Source organism: Microtus pennsylvanicus, chromosome 10, assembly GCF_037038515.1.
Source record: "Microtus pennsylvanicus isolate mMicPen1 chromosome 10, mMicPen1.hap1, whole genome shotgun sequence".
NCBI lineage: Eukaryota > Metazoa > Chordata > Mammalia > Rodentia > Cricetidae > Microtus > Microtus pennsylvanicus.
In genome coordinates, this window is record NC_134588.1 from 14,682,581 (window position 1) to 14,706,495 (window position 23,915).

Genomic DNA, 23,915 nt, shown 5'->3' on the forward strand with positions numbered 1-23,915 from the left:
GAATAATTGTAAAATATAATTATGCAACATCCACATGACAACAGAGTAAAATGAATGAGATGGGGCTGGTGAGATGGCTCTGCAAGAAAAGACACCACCAAACATGAGCCTCAGGACTCACATTGGAGAGAACTGACTCCTGCAAGTTTTCTTCTGACCACTATATGAGTGCGGTACAAGTACATACATGGTCACTCATGACCCTCACCCCCCAAATAAATAATGTTTTAAAGAATGAGATAGATGTGAATATGTTAACATGGAAATACTCCACAATGAAAAAAGTTGCAAGCTATATCATATAATACTGCAAGCATAAATATTTATGTATAAACAAATACATGTATTCCCCAGAAGAAAATATAATTGAACAGAGGTCATCATTGGTATAATGGGGCTTCACTGCCACAAGGCTTCATATAGCTCAGAGTTGCTGGTAATCTGAAACTTGTGTGAGTAAAACCAGTTACACAATTTTGAGCCAAATTTGAAGCCAGCTTTAAGTATTGACCAGATGGTGTAGGAGGGTCTTCTTTCTATGTGTTGCTTTCATTGGTTGAATAAAGAAAACTGCCTTGGCCTTTTGATAGGGCAGCCCTTAGGTGGGCAGAGTAGACAGAACAGAATGCTGGGAAGAATGGAAGTGTGGCAGATGCCATGCTTCTCCTGCCCTAGACAGACACTGGTTAGACTCATCCCGGTAAGCCACAGTCAAGTGGCCAACAGATTATTAGAAGTGGGTTGAATCAAGATGTGAGAGTTAGCCAAGAAGAGGCTAGAACTAATGGGCCAGGCAGTGTTTAAATGAATACAATTTGTGTGTTGTTATTTCGGAGTATAAGCTAGCCCACTGCTCCTCTTACTACAACCAAAAAGATGGGACTCTGGTCAGATCCACATCTGGTTCCTGGGGAGTGGCTATGAGACAAATGTTGTAGGGTGTTTTAAAGACAAAACCATAAGGCCACTGTATTTCCCATTTTATTTCTCCAAGAACTATAACTCCCAATATTCCAGGAATTACCTGGACCTTGTTGACTTTGACTCTTAGAGAGCACACAATTTGAATCCACCTGCCTCAATTTCTGAGTACTAGGATTCCATGCCTGCACTTTTCACCAGATTTGAGGGGGCTTTTCTCAGAGATGGGGAGTTGGTATGAGATTGCCATAAATCAAATCATCTTCAGTCTTCCTCAAAATGTATCTCATAATTTTTTTCTCTTATTTGAGACACAGGGTCTCTATAGCTCAGGCTAGCCCTGAACTGCTGTCCTAAAGTGATCCTCTACTTCAGCCGTAAAAGTAGCTGGGACTACAGGCACAAGTCACTATGTCATTGTACCTGCTTTTGCCATAATGAGTCCTTTATCACACACATAGGTACCTGAAACAGTTATTGGTTGTAGAGTGTGGTGGTACAACACTTTGATACCAGCACTTTAAGGGCAGATGCAGGCAGTTGATCAAGTTCAAGGCAAGCCAAGGCTACCTATAAAAACAAAACACTCAAACAACCCTCCCAATCAAAACCAAACCGAAACTGAAGCTTTACTCCTAACCTTCCTCTAATATGCAAAATGGCACACCAGACTACACCTGGGAAGATGATAATTCAGGTTGATTTCAAGACAATTCTTTTGAGTGGCAAGGTCCTGCCTTGGGGTTAGTGGAGGAGGTGTGGCCCCAATGAAGGAGACTGCAGATACTTTTATTCTTTGGGCAGGTAGGGAGATGGCTCAATGGGTAAGAATGTTTACTGCTCAGTTGGGCAGTAGTGGCTCATCCCTTTAATCCCAGTGCTCAGGAGGCGAATCTCTGTGAGTTCAAGGCCAGCTGGGTCTACAAAAGTGAGTTCCAGGACAGCCAGGACTGTCACACAGAGAAACCTTGTCTGAAAAACAAAACAAAACAAAAAAAACTGCTTACTGCTCCGGTATGAGGACCTGAGCTAGGATTCCCAGAACCCATGTAAAAAACTGAGTACAGGTATGTATGCCTGCAACCCCATGCTGTGGTTGCTAGAGACAGGAAGTACAGCTTGCTGGCCAGCCAGTCTAGCTGACATTAAGTTCTAGGTTCCGTGAGAGAATAAGGTAAAGACTGATAGAGGACACCACCAGATACCCTCCCCTGGCTTCTGAAAGTCTGAGCATAGGTCGCTGTTTCAGCATATGTACATGCCCACACACCACACACATATACCATTCCCCGTTCCCTCAAGAAGAGCCACTATGTGTGTTACTAATTCTGGAAACAAAATCATGTTTAGCATTCAAACATCCCTTCTAACTGATCATTCATTAGTGACTACATCATCGATAATGGAGTCCAACAATAAATTCCAATTCAATAAACTTGAAACCAAGTCATTAGATTACTAAAGCACACCTTTATTTTTCAATTGAACATTAACAGCTAGAGGTGTTTTCCCCTTTTCACATTTGTATCTGAACAACTACTCAATCAAAATGAAATATGCCCAACAAAATATGTGAAATAGCATTTCACATAACATAAATTGATGTTAGGACTAAAACAGTTTCAATGCAAAACAGCATTTTTATCCTGTTCACTGTTGGCTTGTGTAGATTGTGTAAAAACATAAAGGATTCTAATTTTCACTGAAATTAAGACAAACACACAAAGCCTTTCAAACACATGGTAAACCGCAGTAACAAATGCACAGTGATCATTTCAAATAACCCAGTGTTGATCAAATTCATTTAAGTTTTGATTCTTAGCTTCTTTGCTTCTTGATAATGAGACCACACCATACGGAGATATTCTTGTACAACTGGGAGAAAAGGTACTTGACAACATTAAGGGACTAATTCCATTCTGCTATTCATTCAGCACAAAACAAATGGAAACAAATAAAAATATTTTAATAAGGAAATAAAGTAGACTTTTAACCAAGCAAACTTCTCACTCCATATTTACATATAGCACCTATAACAAGAAAAGAAAGTTCCCAAATCAAAATTCCCTCTACATAGAAATAATTTTAAAACTACAGTTTAGAAATAGTACTGATAAGTATGAACTATCAGTCCTAAAGTTAAACCTACACTGTAGAAAACAAGGACTAGCTTTTCTTATCTGAAAAGATTACAGCATAGTTCATAAGTGGTATGTTCTGATGCTGAAGAACACTGGAGTAGACAACTTTTATTTTTTTACAGCAGATATACTGTTTTGACAGAATATGAAAACAGCTTAATATAAACTGTACAGTAACACACATCCTGCCCTTTGTCTTCTATATAAACTACATACTTGTAGTGCAGTATCTACTTAACATCTAGGTACTACATTGAGAACAAAGAATTTCCAAGTAGTCATGTGATGTTCACAAAATGCAGAGCAGAAACAATTTTAGTAAACCAAGCTTGGCTGAAGCTAGCTGAGAGAACTGAGTCCAGCAACACAGTCAGCTAGGCAGCATCTATTGTATTATACAAATTGCGGGAAAAAAAAATCACAGAGCTAAAGTCACATATGTTACCTCTTAAATATCAAAGAAGCTATAAAGAGATCATTATAAAGCATTTAAACTTGGGGTCAATCTAATAAACTCTAATACTAACCAATTTTTTCTGTATTTACAAAACTCCTAGGATAGATATTTTTACTGTATAAATTAAGTCAGTAGTAAGCATAAAATAAAGTGCTATTTGAAATCAATTTTAGCACTTACATATTACCTACTCTACAGGATTCAGGAATGAGGAGTCTTGCTAACTCACTGAAAGATTGGGAAAGATGAATCTAGGAAATCACAGAGCTGGGTTGAAACATCCTTGCCCAGGAAGGCAAAAAAATGGAATACTATAATTTAAGAACAGAAAACAAATACTTAAAAAAAGGTAAAACAGGCCCAATTATGACAATCGTGGATGCTATGACATATAATCTAGGGACACCACAAAGCAGCAACTATTTGAAGAAAGCTATTTCCTTGATGATCCCTGACAGCAACTTTACTTAACAATGTAACTTATAAGTCACCAGAATTAATAGTGCCAAATTTTATAACTCTGGGGTTGAGGAAATCTGACACTAACCTTGGATTACTTTTAGATTGTTCAGGGTACATCATGATGAGTTAAAATCATTATGGAGGTTTAGGAAACATTAAAACAAGGAATTCCCAATTTCATAAAGTTTAATAATTGATAATTACTAGATTTTAAAGGAGCTATTTAACGAATTAATTATGCCTACAGGCACTGGTTTAAAGTGAAGAATTTTCACTTAGCTGAATAAACTTGTAAGCTGTATAAGCCACCACGGTTAGAAGTCACAAGGGTTGGGCCCCGTGGTCTTACTATCCATGTCAATGAAGAGAAAAAGGGAAACTCATCATCAGGGTCAGAGGCCTCTGCACATAATTTCTGAAGCGCTCTTAGGCATGGGTTTCTAGCTTCACATTCTTACAATGATGCCCCCACTGGTGGCTGCGACATTGACAAACTTGGGAACTTTCCTCCATGGTAGACACATGCAGCAGCACACTTAGCCTAACACATATTCTTCCACACCCCACCAGTGTAAAACTAAAATACTTTACACTCAAAATAGTATATACAATTTTTAAGGAAAGCTTGCAGAGCCAAAAACAAAGTGATGTGGAATGAACGTACACTACGTGTGAAATATGCTTTGACAGTGACCATTCGCAACGAAATTCCATTTCTTCCAACACTGCGTTTTACATAATGACTTATGACACGATTCTTTCTCCTTTGCAGATTTCTCACTCACTCTTTTTAAACAAACACATATACTTAGAACCAAGTAATAACTCTAATGTTTGAAAGATACATTCATTTTCTTTACAGCATGAAAGACATACAAACATCGTTTTATCCCTTTTAAACAATGAAATTAGAGTTAACAGTTTTAACCTTCTGTTCATAGAAAAATATTTTCTGTATATCATTTACATAATAATAGGAAAACTCTACAATGTTTACTTGAAACTTTTATGACCTTAACAAGGTTTTCTTTTTCATCCTTATACTGGAAATTTTGCAAGGCTCCAGGAAGCTAAACTTTTGAACTCTTCTTTAACAGTGTAGTTTTTACCTTGCAATATTGCTAATAACCTTCTGCAAAGAAAAAGTACTACTGGCTTACTTGATTATGTACTGAACCATACCTAGTTCATATAGATAAATTGTTGTCAAGCAGCTATGAGTAATGACTGCACACTTAGCTTTGAAGGACTAAAAACCAAACAATGACTTTAGAAATCAACAGTATATTGAAGCACAAAAACAGAAAGTAAGCAGCAACACATTTATATATGAAAACAGAAAGTAACTTTATGGTATCTACTCAAAACAAATTTACTTAGGGTATGAAAATAAAGCAGTATGGGCTGGAACACATGGTTTATTGTTTCTGTTAACATAGAGAAGTTTATTATAATTACTGCTACTAAGAGAAAATGAAATCCATGAAAAATAAGAATTATGGTAAAAAGCAGAACCCAAAACAATTTGGAACTGATTTCTTATACTCTTAAAGTTGATGAAATTATCTATAAGCAATTAGCCCTCAAAAAGTTTTATTATGCAAATTTCTTTTATGTGTATAATAATTCTCTAAGAATTTCATAAAAGTCACTAGTTTGTGATCACACTGAGACACAAGTGAATATCTGTCAACTGATGAGTAATTCTAATATTTAATAAATTCGATCCACTGAATTGTAATGACACAGCTGTTTTACTTGGAGGAAGCACCACAGATGGCTCCAGGAATGGCAGTGGAGGGTTGATGCAGATGTGGGAGGTGAGCAATGTGAACACAAAGTACTCGCTTTGTGGATGCAGCACCTTGTATGAAAGCAGACTGTGGGGTCTATTAGCTATGATTTGCTATATTACTGAGATATTTATTCCAGCAAATATTTATCATCATATATTTACTATAAATGACTTAAATACAAATTCATCAGAACTACAAAATAAGTACTATGAAGAGCCTGTAAACATATCCCACAATGTTGTGGTATAAACAACTTACATGAATTCAAAACTACTTTGGCAACTTTACCATCAGAATATTTTTAATATTCAAAACACAGACACTAGATAGCACACTGCTATAAATTCATGTTTCCTTCTCTTTTCCTGATAAGCCATACTTCAATTTTATCACATGTTCACATTATGAATATAAATTATTTCGTAAGTAGATATAAGTTCTAAATCTCAGTTCTATGTGCTAAATGCTTTAAGACTGACTTCCTACTTGCAGGTGAGCTTGCCTACTGTATGTGTATCAGCCTCACTAGTTCACAACAGCTTATATTCATCTCTTAGGGACGCACACCTAGCAAATTCGGCCCAATCCCTAATTGGCATCACTTTTGAAGCCTAATATCAAACTTCTAAGGTGTCAAAGATTCAAAGGGACAACACTGACCGTGCTTCCCACGTAGAAAAAGCTAAAATTTACAAGCAATTTATTGAACTAGTCTAATACAGAAACACTAGATTGAGAATTAGAAAACTTGAAGTTAGGCCGGGCGATGGTGGCACACGCCTTTAATCCCAGCACTTGGGAGGCAGAGGCAGGTGGATCTCTGTGAGTTTGAGACCAGCCTGGTCTACAAGAGCTAGTTCCAGGACAGGCTCCAAAGCCATAGTGAAACCCTGTCTCGAAAAACCAAAAAAAAAAAAAAAAAAAAAAAAGAAAGAAAGAAAACTTGAAGTTGACCAGATTCTGTTAAATTAATTGCTGAGCCTCTAGTTCTTCCTATCATAAGGAAGTAGAGACTAGACATAAGTCTTTCAACTTCTTATAGCTTTCAAGTTGTAGTACCACTTCTAGTGATACAAGAGATTTTTTTGCTCAAATAACAAAGTAGACTGATCAGACCAGCCAAGCGATATAAACAACCCCATGATTAAAAGTCCATTCCGTTTGTGTACACGTCTTTGTGAAATACACATGCAAACCAATGCACTGATGTTTTTCTATGAAGGCATGTACAGTAGTACCTAAAACCTTCAAGTAACTGTCTTAATGGCTCAGCATAACTTTGCATTTTAGTCAGTTTTGATACAATGTTACCCTTAGGTCAAAACGGCTAATCATTGACCTTTCCCAACTACTTAACCCAGAAGGCTACACAAAAGTTTTTCTTGGGCTGTATTCTGCCTCATTTTTGAATGGATAGATTAGTTTAACAAGTACAACCTATTCATTTTGCAAATGCTAGTCTCCTCCAAATTATTATTACAGAGTATCTAGGCAGTGCAGACGAAAACCAGACACTCAATAAAACACTTTAAATAAGCACAGAAAAATCACCTGAACTCAGAGAGGGAAAAGCTTTACATTTACTTTTAGCATGTACAGAAGCCCCTGACCCATCAATATTGATTTCCACTTGTCAGAATAAATGCATTCTTTCTTGAGTTTGTCAGTGTGTGTGTCTTAAGGGTGGGTAGTGAAAAGGGAAAGTAGTTTAATTCAGGATTTTTTTTTTGTCACACAATATTACATCAGTATGTATGAAGTCTAGCACTACATACGTATGAAAACTAGCATTATTTCTAGAAATCTATTTTGATTAGTAAACTGATTAAATGCTTAGGTATAAAGGACAGTGTTCTATGCTAGATAACTAAGGAAGTTGAATTAGCATATCCATATTAACAATTTGTGAAGGGTTATTTTAGCTTAAGATCCTAACAAATGTTCTAAAAGGGGTGTTTTTACATGTAAAATAATGATAGAGGACAGTCCTTATGAGAAATATAAATTTAATTCTGCACTTGTCACTGAACGACAAGCATCAATGATTTAAATGGCAGCAATGCTCATTGCCAACATCAGCGTTAACTACAGAGGTATGAACAAAGCTTTCCATTAAAGAGCGAGTGAATCATGCCATTGCCTTCTATCTTCTACACAAGTTTTCTCTTTTTGCCTATGGTTCTCACAGTCTACCCATATGGCAAGGACAGACATTTAAAATTTAGACTAAAATATATCAATGAAATAAAGTAGTTCTATAATGTATATAGATCTCCAACTTGATTTCCCTTTTTAACTTGTAATGACATCCTACTAGCCTAAATTACATTTGCCTCTGGTAGAGAATGGAATGTTTGAGTGTAACTATCTTTCACTGACTAGCTCATATTGTCTTGCATGTAAAATCAAAATAGGTGGACTTCTGTTTGACATAAGATTATGTTTATGCCTCTTTAAAAAAATAAGACAAATAGTATTTGTAAATGACAATGGTACCCTGGCCATTACTGTTTAGGAGCTTAACTTCTTTCTGACTTTTACTATTATGAATTCTGAATATGAGTATGATAATTTAGATTTTATTAAAGATTCTTAAAAGTATGTTACCCCTCCAAACTAAATAGCAGTCCAAAATATTTATTGGAAACTATGTTTTATCAAGACTACAGAAATATTCTGAAACCACTAGCAAATGTGCCTACTTTAACTATATCCATATAAAATAACATTCAAATAGGTGAGCAAATTCTCATATTAAATTGGGCAATTTTAAAGATCTATTTCCATAGATTTAAAAACAAATGAAGCTGACAAGGAAAATATACACATCTGTAATGGGAGCTGGATCTTCAGTCAAGATGAACAATCAAACACCTCACTAAACATGCTTATAATTTAATAAGCATCTATAAATATAAACTAGGTAATATAACTATATACAAAAATGACAAGAAAACCTGCATTTTACTATTTGGCGGGGGGGTCACATTTAGAAGAAGTCAATAGTATTTAACTCTTTGTCTGAAGAATTCCAATGAAAAGACCAGTGTGGCCAGGTGGTGGTGATGCACACCTTTAATCCCAGCACTCAGGAGGCAGAGGGAGACAGATCTCTGTGAGTTCAAGGTCAACCTGGTTTTATACAGCAAGTTCTAGGACTGTTATACAGAGAAACGCTGTTTTGAAAAACCAAGACCAAACCAAACAAAACAACAACACAAAAAATAAAAATAAAAAGAAAGACCAGTGTGAAGACAGCCTGATATGAACTGGAATGAGTACTGGAGGGTAACACTTCGGTATAGACAGGAACAAACTCAACTAACTAACTTTGTAATTGTAGCTTAGAGTGTTAATATATTTATCTTTAATATACATGTTAAAGATCACTTTTTAAGTTAGGGATGAAGCAAATATGAAATTTGAAGAATAAACCCTTTCTGTAGGACAAGTTGCTGAACTTTAAGCCCTGTTCTGCAGTAAAGGAATGTACAGATTGTGAACAATTCCACAGCAGCAGAATGCACTATCAGCAGAACACAGATATTCTGGCTTTTACAGCAAAGTACAAGCAAGCACTGAGTAAAAACAATCTCCTTACCCATCTTGTATAACTCTCAACATAATCTGCTTTTTTTTACACTGTGAACCTATTAAAAATTCATAAAACTATAATAATGTACAGTATACATACCTCCTATGGGTCAAATGAGTGCCTTTTCATTAAACAAAGATATCTCAAGGCACTTAAGGGGTTAAGACACGATGCATGCATTCCTTTACATCAAAAGTGTGAAGTCACATGATTTGGAATAAGCCAACCTTATGATAAATATAAGTTACATCATTAAATCCAAGAAATTCCATAGATTCATAGTTATAATTTCTATAAGATGCTGGTAAATGGACACTGTGCAGCATTTCCTGGGAACCAAGTTCCACTTTTCTTCTCAACAGCAGGTCCCTACTGGGATGTCAGGGAAGATGTGCTGCATCCACAGGCAGTGTACTGGCTAATGTTGAGAATGGTATTGCTAACGTTTGAAAAATAAAATCTGGCAATCAGTAGAGTAAGTACATGAACCACTGGAAAGACCAGAGCAGACTCCTGATGTTTACTTCTTTTTGCTTTCAAGGTACAGGTGTGTAACAGAGATGAGTTCTGAGCCTTGCTGGGGCAATTCTACCAGAGGGGACTGCATGGCACCGCCTCAAAATTCCACAAATTACCCTGAACATATTCAGTTTCCGCTATTTGTTCAGAGCAAAGCACAAAATAGTCAAAGATGTGAAGTTATAGGTTTTGAGTGACTTTTTTAAACATAAAGTGCAATAGTGCTGAAGTTTTCAAAGTTTGTTTGAGTTCTTCATTTTTTTGTGAGAGATGCCATTTCCTGCAATCAGTATTATGGCACAGTGAATGTAACAAAAATCAGTTTCCCAATACTTATCCCAACCTTTTCGTTTTCTTATTTATTTGATGATGTTGTTAAGGGTTTAACAAAGCCTTCTTCATACACTTTCAAAATAGCTTCACAGACAAATCTGTATTGACTCTGAAAAATATAAATAGAAAAAAAAAACAGAATTATTAGAAAACCTAGAAAACCAAAACCTAAAACCTCACTTGTATTTCTTATGAAGGAAGGAAGGAAGGAAGGAAGGAAGGAAGGAAGGAAGGAAGGAAGAAAGGAAGGAAGGAAAGAAGGGAGGGAGGGCGGGCAGGCCAAAAAGTACAGAGGCATAATTTTTTACCAATGGTGGGAAAAAACAAAAAAAAACCAAAACAACAACAACAAAAAAAACAAACAAAAAACACCTCATATTATACTTTGTTGACAAAACTCAAGACACTGCTGATAGGAATGTTAAAACACTGAAACTATAAACAGAAATTTGAAAGCATCAAATAAGATGGTATTATTTTATTTGGGATAAAGCACTCCCACTTTTAGAAAATAAAAAAAAAACTAGAAAAGTGTCTAAAAATATATATCCACTCTGTGAAGATAAAAAAAAATAGAAACCATTTAAGTCGCCATCAATTTGCTGTGTAGAGAAGGCTGACCTTAAATTCACAGATATCCTTCTATCCCTGAGTGCTGAGATTAAACCTATGAGCACCTGATTTTCGATAAAGGAACTAAAAGTATACAATGGAAAAAAGAGAGCATCTTCAACAAATTGTGCTGGCAAAACTGGATGTCAATCTGTAGAAGAATGAAAATAGATCCATATCTATCACCACGCAAAAACTCAAGTCCAAATGGATTAAAGACCTCAAGAACAGTCCGAACACACTGAACCTGATAGAAGACAAAGTGGAAAGTACTTTACAACACATGGGAACAGGAGGCCACTTCCTACGTATAACCCCAGCAGCACAGACATTAAGGGCCTCATTGAATAAATGGGACCTCCTGAGACAGAGAAGCTTCTGTAAAGCAAAGGACACAGTCACTAAGACAAAAAGGCAATCCACTGACTGGGAGAAGATCTTCACCAACCCCGCAACTGACAAAGGTCTGATCTCCAAAATATATAAAAAACTCAAGAAACTAGACTCTAAAAGGCTAATCAACCCAATTATAAAATGGGGCACTGAGCTGAACAGAGAACTCTCAACAGAAGAAGTTCAAATGGCCAAAAGACACTTAAGGTCATGCTCAACCTCCTTAGCGATCAGGGAAATGCAAATCAAGACAACTTTAAGATACCATCTTACACCTGTCAGATTGGCTAAAATAAAAAAAACCAATGATAGCCTCTGCTGGAGAGGTTGTGGAGAAAGGGGTACACTCATCCATTGCTGGTGGGAATGCAAACTTGTGCAACCACTTTGGAAAGCAGTGTTTCGGTTTCTCAGGAAATTCGGGATCAACCTACCCCTGGACCCAGCAATACCACTCTTGGGCATATACCCAAGAGAGGCCCTATCATACAACAAAAGTATATGCTCTACTATGTTCATAGCAGCATTGTTTGTAATAGCCAGAACATGGAAACAACCTAGATAGCCTTCAATGGAAGAATGGATGAAGAAAGTATGGAATATATACATATTAGAGTACTACTCAGCAGTAAAAAATAATGACTTCTTGAATTTTGCATGAAAATGGATGGAAATAGAAAACACTATCCTGAGTGAGGTAAGCCAGACCCAAAAAGAGGAACATGGAATGTACTTACTCATATTTGGTTTCTAGCCATAAATAAAGGACTTTGAGCCTATAATTAGTGATCCTAGAGAAGCTAAATAAGAAGGAGAACCTAAAGAAAAACATATAGGCATCCTCCTGAGTATTAACCTTCATCAGGCGATGAAAGGAGACAGAGACAGAGACCCACATTGGAGCACCGGACAGACATCTCAAGGTCCAAATCAGGAGCAGAAGGAGAGAAAGCACGAGCAAGGAACTCAGGACCGCAAGGGGTGCACCCACACAGTGAGACATTGGGGATGTTCTATCGGGAACTCACCAAGGCCAGCTGGCCTGGGTCTGAAAAAGCCTGGGATAAAACCGGACTCACTGAACATAGTGGACAATGAGGACTGCTGAGAACCCAAGAACAATGGCAATGGGTTTTTGATCCTACTGCACGTACTGGCTTTGTGGGAGCCTAGGTAGTTTGGATGCTCACCTTACTAGACCTGGATATAGGTGGGTGGTCCTTGGACTTCCCACAGGGCAGGGAACCCTGATTACTCTTTGGGCTGATGAGGGAGGGGGTCTTGAATGGGGGAAGGGGAGGGAAATGGGAGGCGGTGGTGGGGAAGAGACAGAAATCTTTAAAAAATAAATAAAAAAATTAAAAAAATAAAGAATCCATTTAAGTAGCCATCAATTTGCTGTGTAGAGAAGGCTGACCTTAAATTCACAGAGATCCTTCTGTCCCTGAGTGCTGAGATTAAAGGCATTTGCACTATGCTATGTATCAGGATATTTTCTTAAGTGAAAACAAGCAAGATAGTTCAGGCAAAGAGGCTTACACATACACTTATTTTTGGAAGACTGAACCAAGAGTTCCATAAGTTCTAGGCCAGTATGGGATACATAATGAATACCACACTGGCCTGTTTAAGAAGGGCAAAAACCAAAAAGCAAAACAACAGCAAAAGGCAAAGAGGGATTGGGGAGATGACTCAGCAGGTAAGAATGTGTGAACAAGTATGAGAACTTGAATTCCTATCTCCAACACCCGTGAGAAAAGCTGGACATTTATGCGGGTGCCAGGGCAGACATAGGAGAACATTAAGATTTGCTGGCTGCTGGTTGAGCTCCAAGGACAGACAGTGAGACCCTTACTCATGAGAATCAAGTAGAGAGTGACAAAGAATGCCTAATATCCTCCTCTGACCTCCATACACAGACTTGCATTGTTTCTCTCCCTCCCTCCCTCCCTCCCTCCCTCCCTCCCTCCCTCCCTCCCTCCCTCTCTCTCTCTCTCTCTCTCTCTCTCTCTCTCTCTCTCGTGTGTGTGTGTCACATAAAGAAATATTAAAAGGCAAGGGACATTATTTAGAAAAAGGAGAGGTCCAGTTGTGCCAGCACCATTTGTTGAAGATGCTTTCTTTCTTCCAATGTATACTTTTAGCTCCTTTATCGAAAATGAGGTGTTCATAGGTTTGTGGGTTAAGATCTGGGTCTTCTATACGATTCCATTGGTCGACTTCTCTGTTTTTATACCAATACCAAGCTGTTTTCAATACTGTAGCTCTGTAGTAAAGTTTGAAGTCAAGGATGGTAATGGCTCCAGAAGTTCCTTTATTATATAAGACTGTTTTGGCTATCCTGGGTTTTTTGTTTTTCCATATAAAGTTGATTATTGTCCTCTCAAGATCTGTAAAGCATTTTGATGGGACCTTGATGGGGATTGCATTGAATCTATAAATTGCCTTTGGTAGAATTGCCATTTTTACTATGTTGATCCTCCCAATCCAAGAGCAAGGGAGATCTTTCCACTTTCTGGTATCCTCTTCAATTTCTTTCTTCAATTCCTTAAAGTTCTTGTCAAATAGATCTTTCACTTCCTTGGTTAGAGTTACCCCAAGATATTATATGCTATTTGTGGCTATCGTGAAAGGTGATGCTTCTCTGATTTCCCTCTCTGCTTCCATATCCTTTGTGTATAGGAGGGTGACTGATTTTTTGGAGTTGATCTTGTATCCTGCCACATTACTAAAGCTGTTTATCAGCTTTAGGAGTTCTTTGGTGGAGTTTTTAGGGTCGCTTATGTACACTATCATATCATCTGCAAATAATGAAAGTTTAACCTCTTCCTTCCCAATTCGAATCCCCTTGATCCCCTTATGTTGTCTTATTGCTATTGCTAAAACTTCAAGCACTATATTGAAGAGGTATGGAGATAGTGGACAGCCTTGCCGTGTTCCTGATTTTAGTGGGATGGCTTTGAGTTTCTCTCCGTTTAGTTTGATGTTAGCTGTCGGTTTGCTGTAAATAGCTTTTATTATATTTAGGTATGACCCTTGTATCCCTAATCTCTCCAAGACTTTTATCATAAAGGGATGTTGAATTTTGTCAAAAGCTTTTTCAGCATCTAATGAAATGATCATGATTTTTTTCTTTCAGTTTATTTATATGATGGATTACATTGATAGATTTTCGTATGTTGAACCAGCCCTGCATCTCTGGGATGAAGCCTACTTGATCATAAACCTGTAGAAGAATGAAAATTGACCCATATCTATCTCCATGCACAAAACTCAAGTCCAAATGGATCAAAGACCTCAATATCAGTCCAAGCACACTGAACCTGATAGAAGAGAAATTGGGAGGTACCCTACAACAGATGGGCACAGGCGATCGCTTCCTAGGTATAACCCCAGCAGCACAGACATTAAGGGCCTCATTGAATAAATGGGACCTACTGAAACTGAGAAGCTTCTGTAAAGCAAAGGACACTGTCACTAAGACAAAAAGGCAACCCACTGACTGGGAGAAGATCTTCACCAACCCCGCAACTGACAAAGGTCTGATCTCCAAAATATATAAAAAACTCAAGAAACTAGACCGTAAAAGGCTAATTAACCCAATTAAAAAATGGGGCACTGATCTGAACAGAGAATTCTCAACAGAAGAAGTTCAAATGGCCAAAAGACACTTAAGGTCATGCTCAACCTCCTTAGCGATCAGGGAAATGCAAATCAAAACAACTTTGAGATATCATCTTACACCTGTCAGATTGGCTAAAATCAAAAACACCAATGATAGCCTCTGCTGGAGAGGTTGTGGAGGAAGGGGTTCCCTCATCCATTGCTGGTGGGAATGCAAACTTGTGCAACCACTTTGGAAAGCAGTGTTTCGGTTTCTCAGGAAATTCGGGATCAACCTACCCCTGGACCCAGCAATACCACTCTTGGGAATATACCCAAGAGATGCTCTATCATATGACAAGGGCATTTGTTCAACTATGTTCATAGCAGCATTATTTGTAATAGCTAGAACCTGGAAACAACCTAGATGTCCTTCAATGGAAGAATGGATGAAGAAAGTGTGGAATATATACACATTAGAGTACTACTCAGCGGTAAAAAACAATTTCTCAAATTTTGCATGCAAATGGATGGAAATAGAAAACACTATCCTGAGTGAGGTAACCCAGACCCAAAAAGATGAACATGGGATGTACTCACTCATAATTGGTTTCTAGCCTTAAATAAAGGTCAGTGAGTCTATAATTTGTGATCCTAAAGAAGCTAAATAAGAAGGTGAACCCAAAGAAAAACATATAGCTATCCTCCTGGGTAGGGGAAGTAGACAAGTTTGCCAGGCAAAAAATCGGGATCTTAAGGGTGGGGTGGGAGAGGGGTAAGGGGAGATGGGGAGAGAAAAGTGAGAAGGGTAGGATGGGGAGAACTTGGGGCAACGGGATGATTGGGATAAAGGAAGGTTGGATAGGGGAGCAGGGAAGCACATATCTTAATTAAGGGAGCCATCTTAGGGTTGGGAAGAGTCTTGGACTTAGAGGGGCTTCCAGGTGCCCAAGGCGAGGTCCCCAGTTAGTTCCCGGGGCAGCTGAAGATAGGGAACCTGAAATGATCCTATCCTATAGCCATACTGATAAATATTTTGCATATCACCATAGAACCTTCATCTGGCGATGGATGGAGATAGAGACAGAGGCCCACACTGGAGTACTAGACTGAGCTCCCAAAGTCCCAATGAGGAACAGAAGGAGGGAGAAGATGAGCAAGGAAGTCAGGACCAAGAGGGGTGCACCCACCCACGGAGACAGTGGGGCAGATCTATTGGGAGCTCACCAAGGCCAGCTGGACTGTGACTGAAAAAGCAGGGGATAAAACCGGACTCTCTGAATATGGCGGACAATGAGGGCTGCTGAGAAGCCAAGGACAATGGCACTGGGTTTTGATCCTACTTCATGTTCTGGCTTCGTGGGAGCCTAGCCAGTTTGGATGTTCACCCTCCTAGACCAGGATGGAGGGGGGAGGACTTGGACTTTCCACAGGGCAGGGAACCCTGACTGCTCTTCAGACTTGAGAGGGAGGGGGAGAGGAGTGGGGGGACGGGGAGAGGATTGGGGGGGGGGAGGAGTGGGAGGCTGGGAGGAGGCGGAAATTTTTTTTCTCAATAAAAAAAAAAAGAAAACCTTTGCCCTGGTATGAGAGAAGTATCAGAGATTAACAAAAACTTAAGAAATAAAGAAAGAAAGAAAGAAAGAAAGAAAGAAAGAAAGAAAGAAAGAAAGAAAAGAAAAAAAGAAAAAGAAGTCGGTGGATGTCTGTGACTTCAAGGCAAGCCTGGTCTATAAAACAAGTTCCACAATAGCCAGACTGTTATACAGAGAAAGCCTGTCTTAAAAAACAAACAAAGAAACAAAAACCAAAAAAAGAAATATACATATATATTTAAAACTTTACTGTTAGTTTAACTTTTTTAAAAGGAATAACTCAATAAATCCTTAAAATATTTTCAAGAAAGGATAGAGGAAAAAGGGAGGAGAGGAACAGAGATCAGACTCCATCAAATAAACCTTTTTTCTTTTTAATGATTTATTTTTTTCTGTGCATTCTTGTATCTATGTGGATGAGGGTACTGGACCCCTGGGAACTAGAATTGTAGACAGTTGAGGTGCCGTGTGTGTTAGGAATTGAACCTGGATCCTATGGAAGGGCAGTCAGTGCTCTTAACCACTGAGCTAACTCTCTAGTCCCTACCTTTCTATTTTTATAGATTTAAAATATAAAATTGGTAACATGTCCATACCAAGCTGATGATATAACACACTTATCAGTTATTTGGAGGGCTTTGAAGACAGTAATTGACTATGTTTTGTAGTTATATTCAAGTTCAAAGAGAACTGTGGGAAACCAAGAGCAGTTATAACCATTCTGTGTATGTGATTTCGGGGCTGTCATTTTGTAACTGTAACATGCAATGTGAGATAAAACAGAAGAGTAACCTCCCCCCCCCCCCCCCCCCACACCATGAGGCAGGGTTTCTCTGTGTAACAGCCCTGGCTGTCCTAGAGCTCACTTTGTAGACTAGGCTGGCCTTGAACTCACAGAGATCTACCTGCCTCTGCCTCCAGAGTCCTGAGATTAAAGGCATACATCACTACATCCAGCAGATTCACAATTTTTAAATTGTATCAAAACAAGCAAAAGTCAGTTGCTGGCACTGATTAGTAAATGGAAACTGAAAATTTGGGCACTTGTGCAGCATGTGTGAGGCACTGGATTCCACGCCAGCACTGTAAAACACAATAAAAAACGAAATAGCACTTGTAAATCAAGGAAAAGAATCATTTTAGGAGCTGGAGAAATGACTGAGAAGTTAAGTGCACCATCTACTTTTCCAGAGGTCCTGGGTGCAATCGCCAGTATCCACATAGTGAGTGGCTCATAGCCATCTCTAACGTCAGTTCCAGGGTATCTATTTTCCCTTCTGGTCTCCAAGGGTACCAAACATACACATAATACAAATACATATATGCAGGTGAAATAATTATACACAGAAAATAAAAATAAATAAATCTTTTTAGAAAACCATTCTAGTTAACCGATGAAATGGTCTAGCCACTTCACTGAGGATGATGTTATTTCTAGGCAGTTAGGCCTGGTCTAAATAGCAATAGTTGTTGAATATGAATTTGGGAGCAACCCAGTAACACCAAGCAAACAAATAGAATGTCATCGCTTTAAAATCCAATAAAACAGATAGAGGCATAGCTCTTCCAATGATGCTAATATCCCAAGAAGAAAGATGATCAAATACCATGTGCTTCCTAAGGAAAGAATTACCAACCTGAACTGCTTGAGCCTACGGACTGATCTGAGGAAATATAAACCAAACCAATAGAGACTCTGGGAATGATAATAGACCAAGGAACTTGGTTTTTTCATTAAATGAAAAAACAAAAAAGACAAGAGGTACAGAAGAAAGTTTTTGATTAAAGGAAATTTAGAATTTAGAAAACATAAAAGCTAATTCAAGCATGCAGGCTTGTGGTTGTTTGAAAGAAAACGGCCCCCAAAGGGAGTGGCACTATTAGGAAGTGTGGGTTGCTGGGGTAGGTGTGGTCTTGTTGGAGGAAGTATGTCACTGTGGAGGTGAGTTTTAAGGTCCCATATATGTTACATAAGTCCAAGTCATATCCTATAATATATGCCTTCAGATCAAGATGTAGAATCATCAGCATGTCTGCATGCATGCTACCATGCTCCCCACCATGATGATAAGGACTAAACCTCTGAAATGCAAGATGTCACCTAAATTAAATGTGTTTGTTCATAAGTGTTGTTGTCATCAAGTTGTCTCTTCACAGCAATGGAAACCCTAGCTAAGACAAGGCCATTATCTAAACACCAGTTTCAAATAAACTATAAAAACAACCATTGTGATTGTTAAAACCCAGCAACTTCACTTCTGGGTATAGATCTGAAAGAAAACAAACTGTAGTCTCAAAGAAATATTCTATATATCCTCCATCATGGCAGCTTTATTCATAATAGTCAAAAGCTATAAACAAGCCACAAGTCCACCGATGGAGAAATGATTGAACAAAATATAGTATATGAAACAAGGGGATATGGTTCGGCCTTGAAAAGAAAGGAGATTCTGACGTGGCTACAAAATGAACTATGAAAATATTAACTATCTATTTAACTGGGTGGTGGTGGCTCACACCTTTAATCCTAGCACTCAGAAGGCAGAGGCAGGTGGATCTCTGTGAATTCGAGGCCAGTCTGGTTTATAAGAGCTAGTTCCAGGACAGGCTCCAAAGCTCCAGAGAAACCCTGTTTTAGAAAATCTAAAAAAAAGAAAGAGAAAGAAAGAGAAAGGAAAATATTAACTATCTGAACCTAGACAGTCAGAAATAGAGGAGCACTACAGTATTACTACTTACTTATACAATACATCAAACTCAGAAATATGAAATAGAATCGTGGTTATTGGAGGCCTGGGAGAATGGGTATGAATAATTTTTCATATGAATAATTTTTATTATATACTCAATACTACTGAAATAATACATTAAAAAGGTTAAAATGTTAAATTTTGTTATGTGTATTTTATCACATTTAAAAAAGGGGAAAAACAAGCCAGGCGGTGGTGGCGCACGCCTTTAATCCCAGCACTCGGGAGGCAGAGGCAGGCGGATCTCTGCGAGTTCAAGACCAGCCTGGTCTACAAGAGCTAGTTCCAGGACAGGCTCCAAAACCACAGAGAAACCCTGACCTGAAAAACCAAAAAAAAAAAGGGGGGGGGGGACAAAACCTTGTGCACCTGACTGTACCAAACCTGAGCCACACCCAACCTCCAGGCCCAGACCAATCCAATGAGCCAGATCCTACCTCATCAGTACCCTTTCCAGTCCCAGATCCTACATCTGCTGTCTAATCTGGTGAGCCCCTACTACCATGTCCCCACTCTCCAGCCTCCTGTATGTCAGCCCAACCCCCTATATCCATCTGACTTCATCCCATTCTCACCATATCTAACTCGAGACCCAGTCTGACCTACCTATCCCATGGTCTGGGCCCAGTCTGCTGTGTCCATATATTAGAATTGAATGAACAGAAATTCCATGTGTGTAGGCCTTATCAAAAAGTTGAAAGCAAAATGAAAACCCAAGATAAAACCTATCAGCTCCTGTCAAAATCTATCAGTTCTATACATTAGTTGTATGATGTATAATGAGAATCACATAAATGAACCCCAAGACACATGCCTTTAGTCCCAACACTTGGGAGGAAGCAGGAGGTGGATCTCTGAGTTTGAGTCCAGCCTAGTCTATAAAGAGAGTTCCAGAAGAGCTGGGACTACACAGAGAAATCCCATCTCAAAAAACAAAAACCAAAACCCCCCAAAACCCAAAAATGAACCATCACAAACTTCATAAAAAAATTCTAGTTTAAAGATGATACGGTGAAATAGCTCAAGTGAACTTGGAAAGAATAAACTTAAAGAGAATAAGATTAAAGAGAATAAATTCCTGAGTGCTGTCCCAAAAAATGCAAATAAGGATGAATGAACTGAAGAGAATATAGGGTTGAAAACTAAGGTTCAATAAAGGGAAATATTAAAGAAAACTCAAACTGGAATGAAGACAGAATTGGAAAACTTAGTAACCCAATTAAAAAAGTCAGAAGATCTTACAAATAGACTGGATGGAAAGCATAAAGAAAAAGCACAGAGAATTTCAAGGGAAAAAAAACACAAGCTACATATAAAGAAAAAATCCATCAGAATAGTAGCTGATTTTTCAGTGGAAACTTTGAAAGTCAGAAGAACCTACAGTGGTATATTATTTGTGTTTTAATAAATATGTCTTGCCTAACGATCAGAGGTCAAGGGAGACATACTAGTTAGCCTTACAGGCCAGAGAGTGGTAGCACACACCTTTAATCCCCGAAATCAGGAGATGGGAGGCAGACAGCCTCTGTGGGTTCAATATTACCCTGGGCTACAGAAGATTGATTCAGAAACACATTCAGGTGGTGGTGGTTCACACCTTTAATATCAATGTTTGGAAATCACAGTCTTTTAATCCCAGCACTAGGGAGGTGGAGACAGGAGTGATATGGCTGGGTGGAGAGAAGAATATAAAGAAGAGACAGGAACTCAGTCGGGTGTGGAGTTTGAGGATTCATGGAGAAAGGATTTTGTGCCTTCTGTCTGAAGACTTGGTAGAAGCAAAAGGTCTCTCTAGTAGCTTTGCTTTTCTGATCTTCAGCTTGAACATCAATTTCTGTCTCTGGATTTTTATTATTCATGCTTTTAATGCCCAACATTTGGGGTACGAATTCAAGAAACAGCCACTGTATAGGCTGGAGTTAAATGTGGCTGGAGTCACTGCCCTACCATAGGCCAGGTTCTTCTTTTTTGTCTCCTGGCAGGACCTCCCTGAATCTCCTATTAGGGCTGCTGCCAAACTAGGTAGCTGCCTTAAAATCCAGTCAGGCTTTTACTGCTCAATGCAGCAGCATTCAGCCTCACATCTTCATCAACATCATCAGCAGATTTGGTAACAAAATTATGACTTCAAAAAAGGAGGAATTACTTAACATAGATTTGGGTCTCTGTATAATAATATGATGGACAGTTTGAAAATGGAATGATTAGGCTGGGCTGTGGTGGCGCACACCTTTAATCCCAGCACTCGGGAGGCAGAGGCAGGTGGATCTCTGTGAGTTCGAGGCCAGCCTGGTTTACAAGAGCTAGTTCCGGGACAGGCACCAAAGAGAAACCTTGTCTCAGGGGGGAAAAAAAATGAAAGAAAAAAAACTGGAATGATTAAATGAGAGGATAACTAATCTAGATGGGATCTATGTAATATCAATTGTAAACATTATTAGCATTATCATTTTTATTACTAAAAAGGTGGTTAATCTGAGTGCTAAGATATAAGTTTTAGAAAAACTTAATAAAATAGATTAATAGAGATATTCAAATCCAGACAGAGGAATTTAATGGAGAATCAGTTTGAATGCTGCATTATTAAGAACAGAGAAAAATAGCCTCAAGTTTTCTTTTTTTTAATTATTTATTTTTATTTCATGTGTGTTGGTGTTTTGCTTGGATGTATGTCTGAGTAAGGGTGTCAGATCCCCTGGAACTGGAGTTATAGTCAGTTGTGAGCTGTCATGTGGGTGCTGGGAATTAAACCTGGGTCCTCTGGAAGAGCAACCAGTGCTCTTAACCACTGAGTAATCTCTCCAGCCCCCAACCTAATGTTTTAAAACAAACAACCTTAATGCATCCAGTAACCTTACATGAATTTCCAAATGCTAGAGGCTCTGTAAGAACTGAATGAATTCCTAAGCCAATGTTAGATTTAAGAAGACTCAAGGAAGCAATAGACTCATACAGCATATATTTACCTTTTGTGAAGCAAATGTTAAACTTGTCGTCAGTTTGTAATAGAATTATCCCTAAAGACTGGATAGAGTTGGTTAAAGCTGTTTTAGAGCCTGGTCTAAAATTGCAATGGAGTACCTAGATCAGAGAAGAGGGTAACACTACTGAACAAGGGGATAAAGCTAAAGGTATGAAAATCTCCCAGATCAAGTTCTTGGAGAAGGAGATTATGCTATTGTGGAAAGGATGTGATTGTCGCATCCTGTCTTTATGCCATGCAGTAGCTTTGAATGCTTGCAACAGAACTGAAGAAGTAGGAAAGAAGATTGAACCATTTACTAAAGTAATACAGAGGCCAAAAGAAATCTTCACGGATTTCTTACAAAGACTGACATCAGATAGATCATATATATCAGATACAATGATACCAAATTCAGAAACTAAACAAATAATAATTGAATCTCTGGCTTTTGAAAAATGCTAATTCTCAATATAAAAGAATGATTAGGCCATCGAGGGCAAGGTCAGCACCTTTGGAGGAATGGATCCAATATACAATTAATATTGAATCTCATGACCATGATGGTACTTGGATAAGAGAGGTGATTTCCAGCAATCTGAAGAAAAATTGAAATATCAAGTGTTTCAATTGTAGCAAACAAGGTCATCTTAAAATGGACTGTAAACAGGGTGTTCCTAGAAACAGTGTTTTCTCTAAGCATAATCCATTCAAAAAGTCCCTCCCTTCTGGATTATGCAGAAAGTGTGGCAAAGGAAGGCATTGGACTAATGGATGTAGGTCAACAAGGCATATTCAAGGAAATCCTTTACCATTAGGGAAACTCCTTGAGGCCCCTATGCCAAATATGGTTCAGTTGCTTCCTGCCATCTTAAAAGAAACTCCTTTCCAAAGCAATTAAAGAACCTAATGCCTATTGTAAGAAAACATACTGCTCTTGATAAGAGAATAGTTATAGAAGAGAGAACAAAAAGAATCAGGGGAAACCATAAAGTGATTATCTTGGCAAACTTCTATAAATGAACAAAGAAAAAAATTAAAAATACAAATAAATAACATCACTAAAGGTCTGGTAGACACAGGTAGGGATATAACAATAATTTCATTCTTGGCACCCAAATTGGCCCCTACAGGATGTAAATGTTCAGTTTTTAGAGATTGAAACTTTATCATAGTTAAAGCACAATATGAGATGGGTTGAATGTATAGGGCCAAAAGGACAGAGAAGAATATTAAAACCATATGTGACTAACATAACAATGAATTTGTGGGGATGTGATTTGTTACAGCAATGAAACACTGAGATTAATATTCCCCCAATCTTAGAAATAAACCATAAATTGACACATGTTTCTGGGAAAAATATTACAAGGTATTATAAAGAACAGTCACTGACCACTCAGGTTGAAGAAGAACAAGGCAGAGCAGCTGTTGATATATTTCAAAAACACTAACAGCCCTACCTTTAAAATGGTTGAAAGCTGGGCGGCGGTGGTGCATACCTTTAATCCCAGCACTTGGGACGCAGAAGCAGGCAAATCTCTGTGAGTTTAAGGCCAGCCTTGTCTACAAGAGCTAGTTCCAGGACAGGATGTAAAACTACAGTGAAACCCTGTATCGAAAAACCAAAACAAAAAAAAAAAAAAACAAACAAAAAATTCATGTTTATGCCGGGCAGTGGTGACATATGCCTATAATCCCAGCACTCAGGAGCCAGAGGCAGGCGGATCTCTCTGAGTTCGAGGTCAGCCTGGTCTACAAGAGCTAGTTCCAGGA

The 23,915-nt window shown here is 38.3% G+C and overlaps 1 protein-coding gene across 6 annotated transcripts in view; it reads right to left on the minus strand.

The window, feature by feature from the left end:
- Positions 1 to 8,753: 8,753 nt before the first annotated feature.
- The window catches only part of Ptpn4 (protein tyrosine phosphatase non-receptor type 4), a 194,103-nt gene continuing 178,941 nt past the window's right edge, over positions 8,754 to 23,915 (minus strand). For all 6 annotated transcript variants that reach the window (XM_075987730.1, XM_075987726.1, XM_075987728.1 and 3 more), the window contains one exon: positions 8,754 to 10,333. In XM_075987730.1, the coding sequence (XP_075843845.1) occupies positions 10,247 to 10,333 (87 nt within the window). In that variant the 3' untranslated portion in view covers positions 8,754 to 10,246. The remainder of the gene's footprint in view (positions 10,334 to 23,915) is intronic.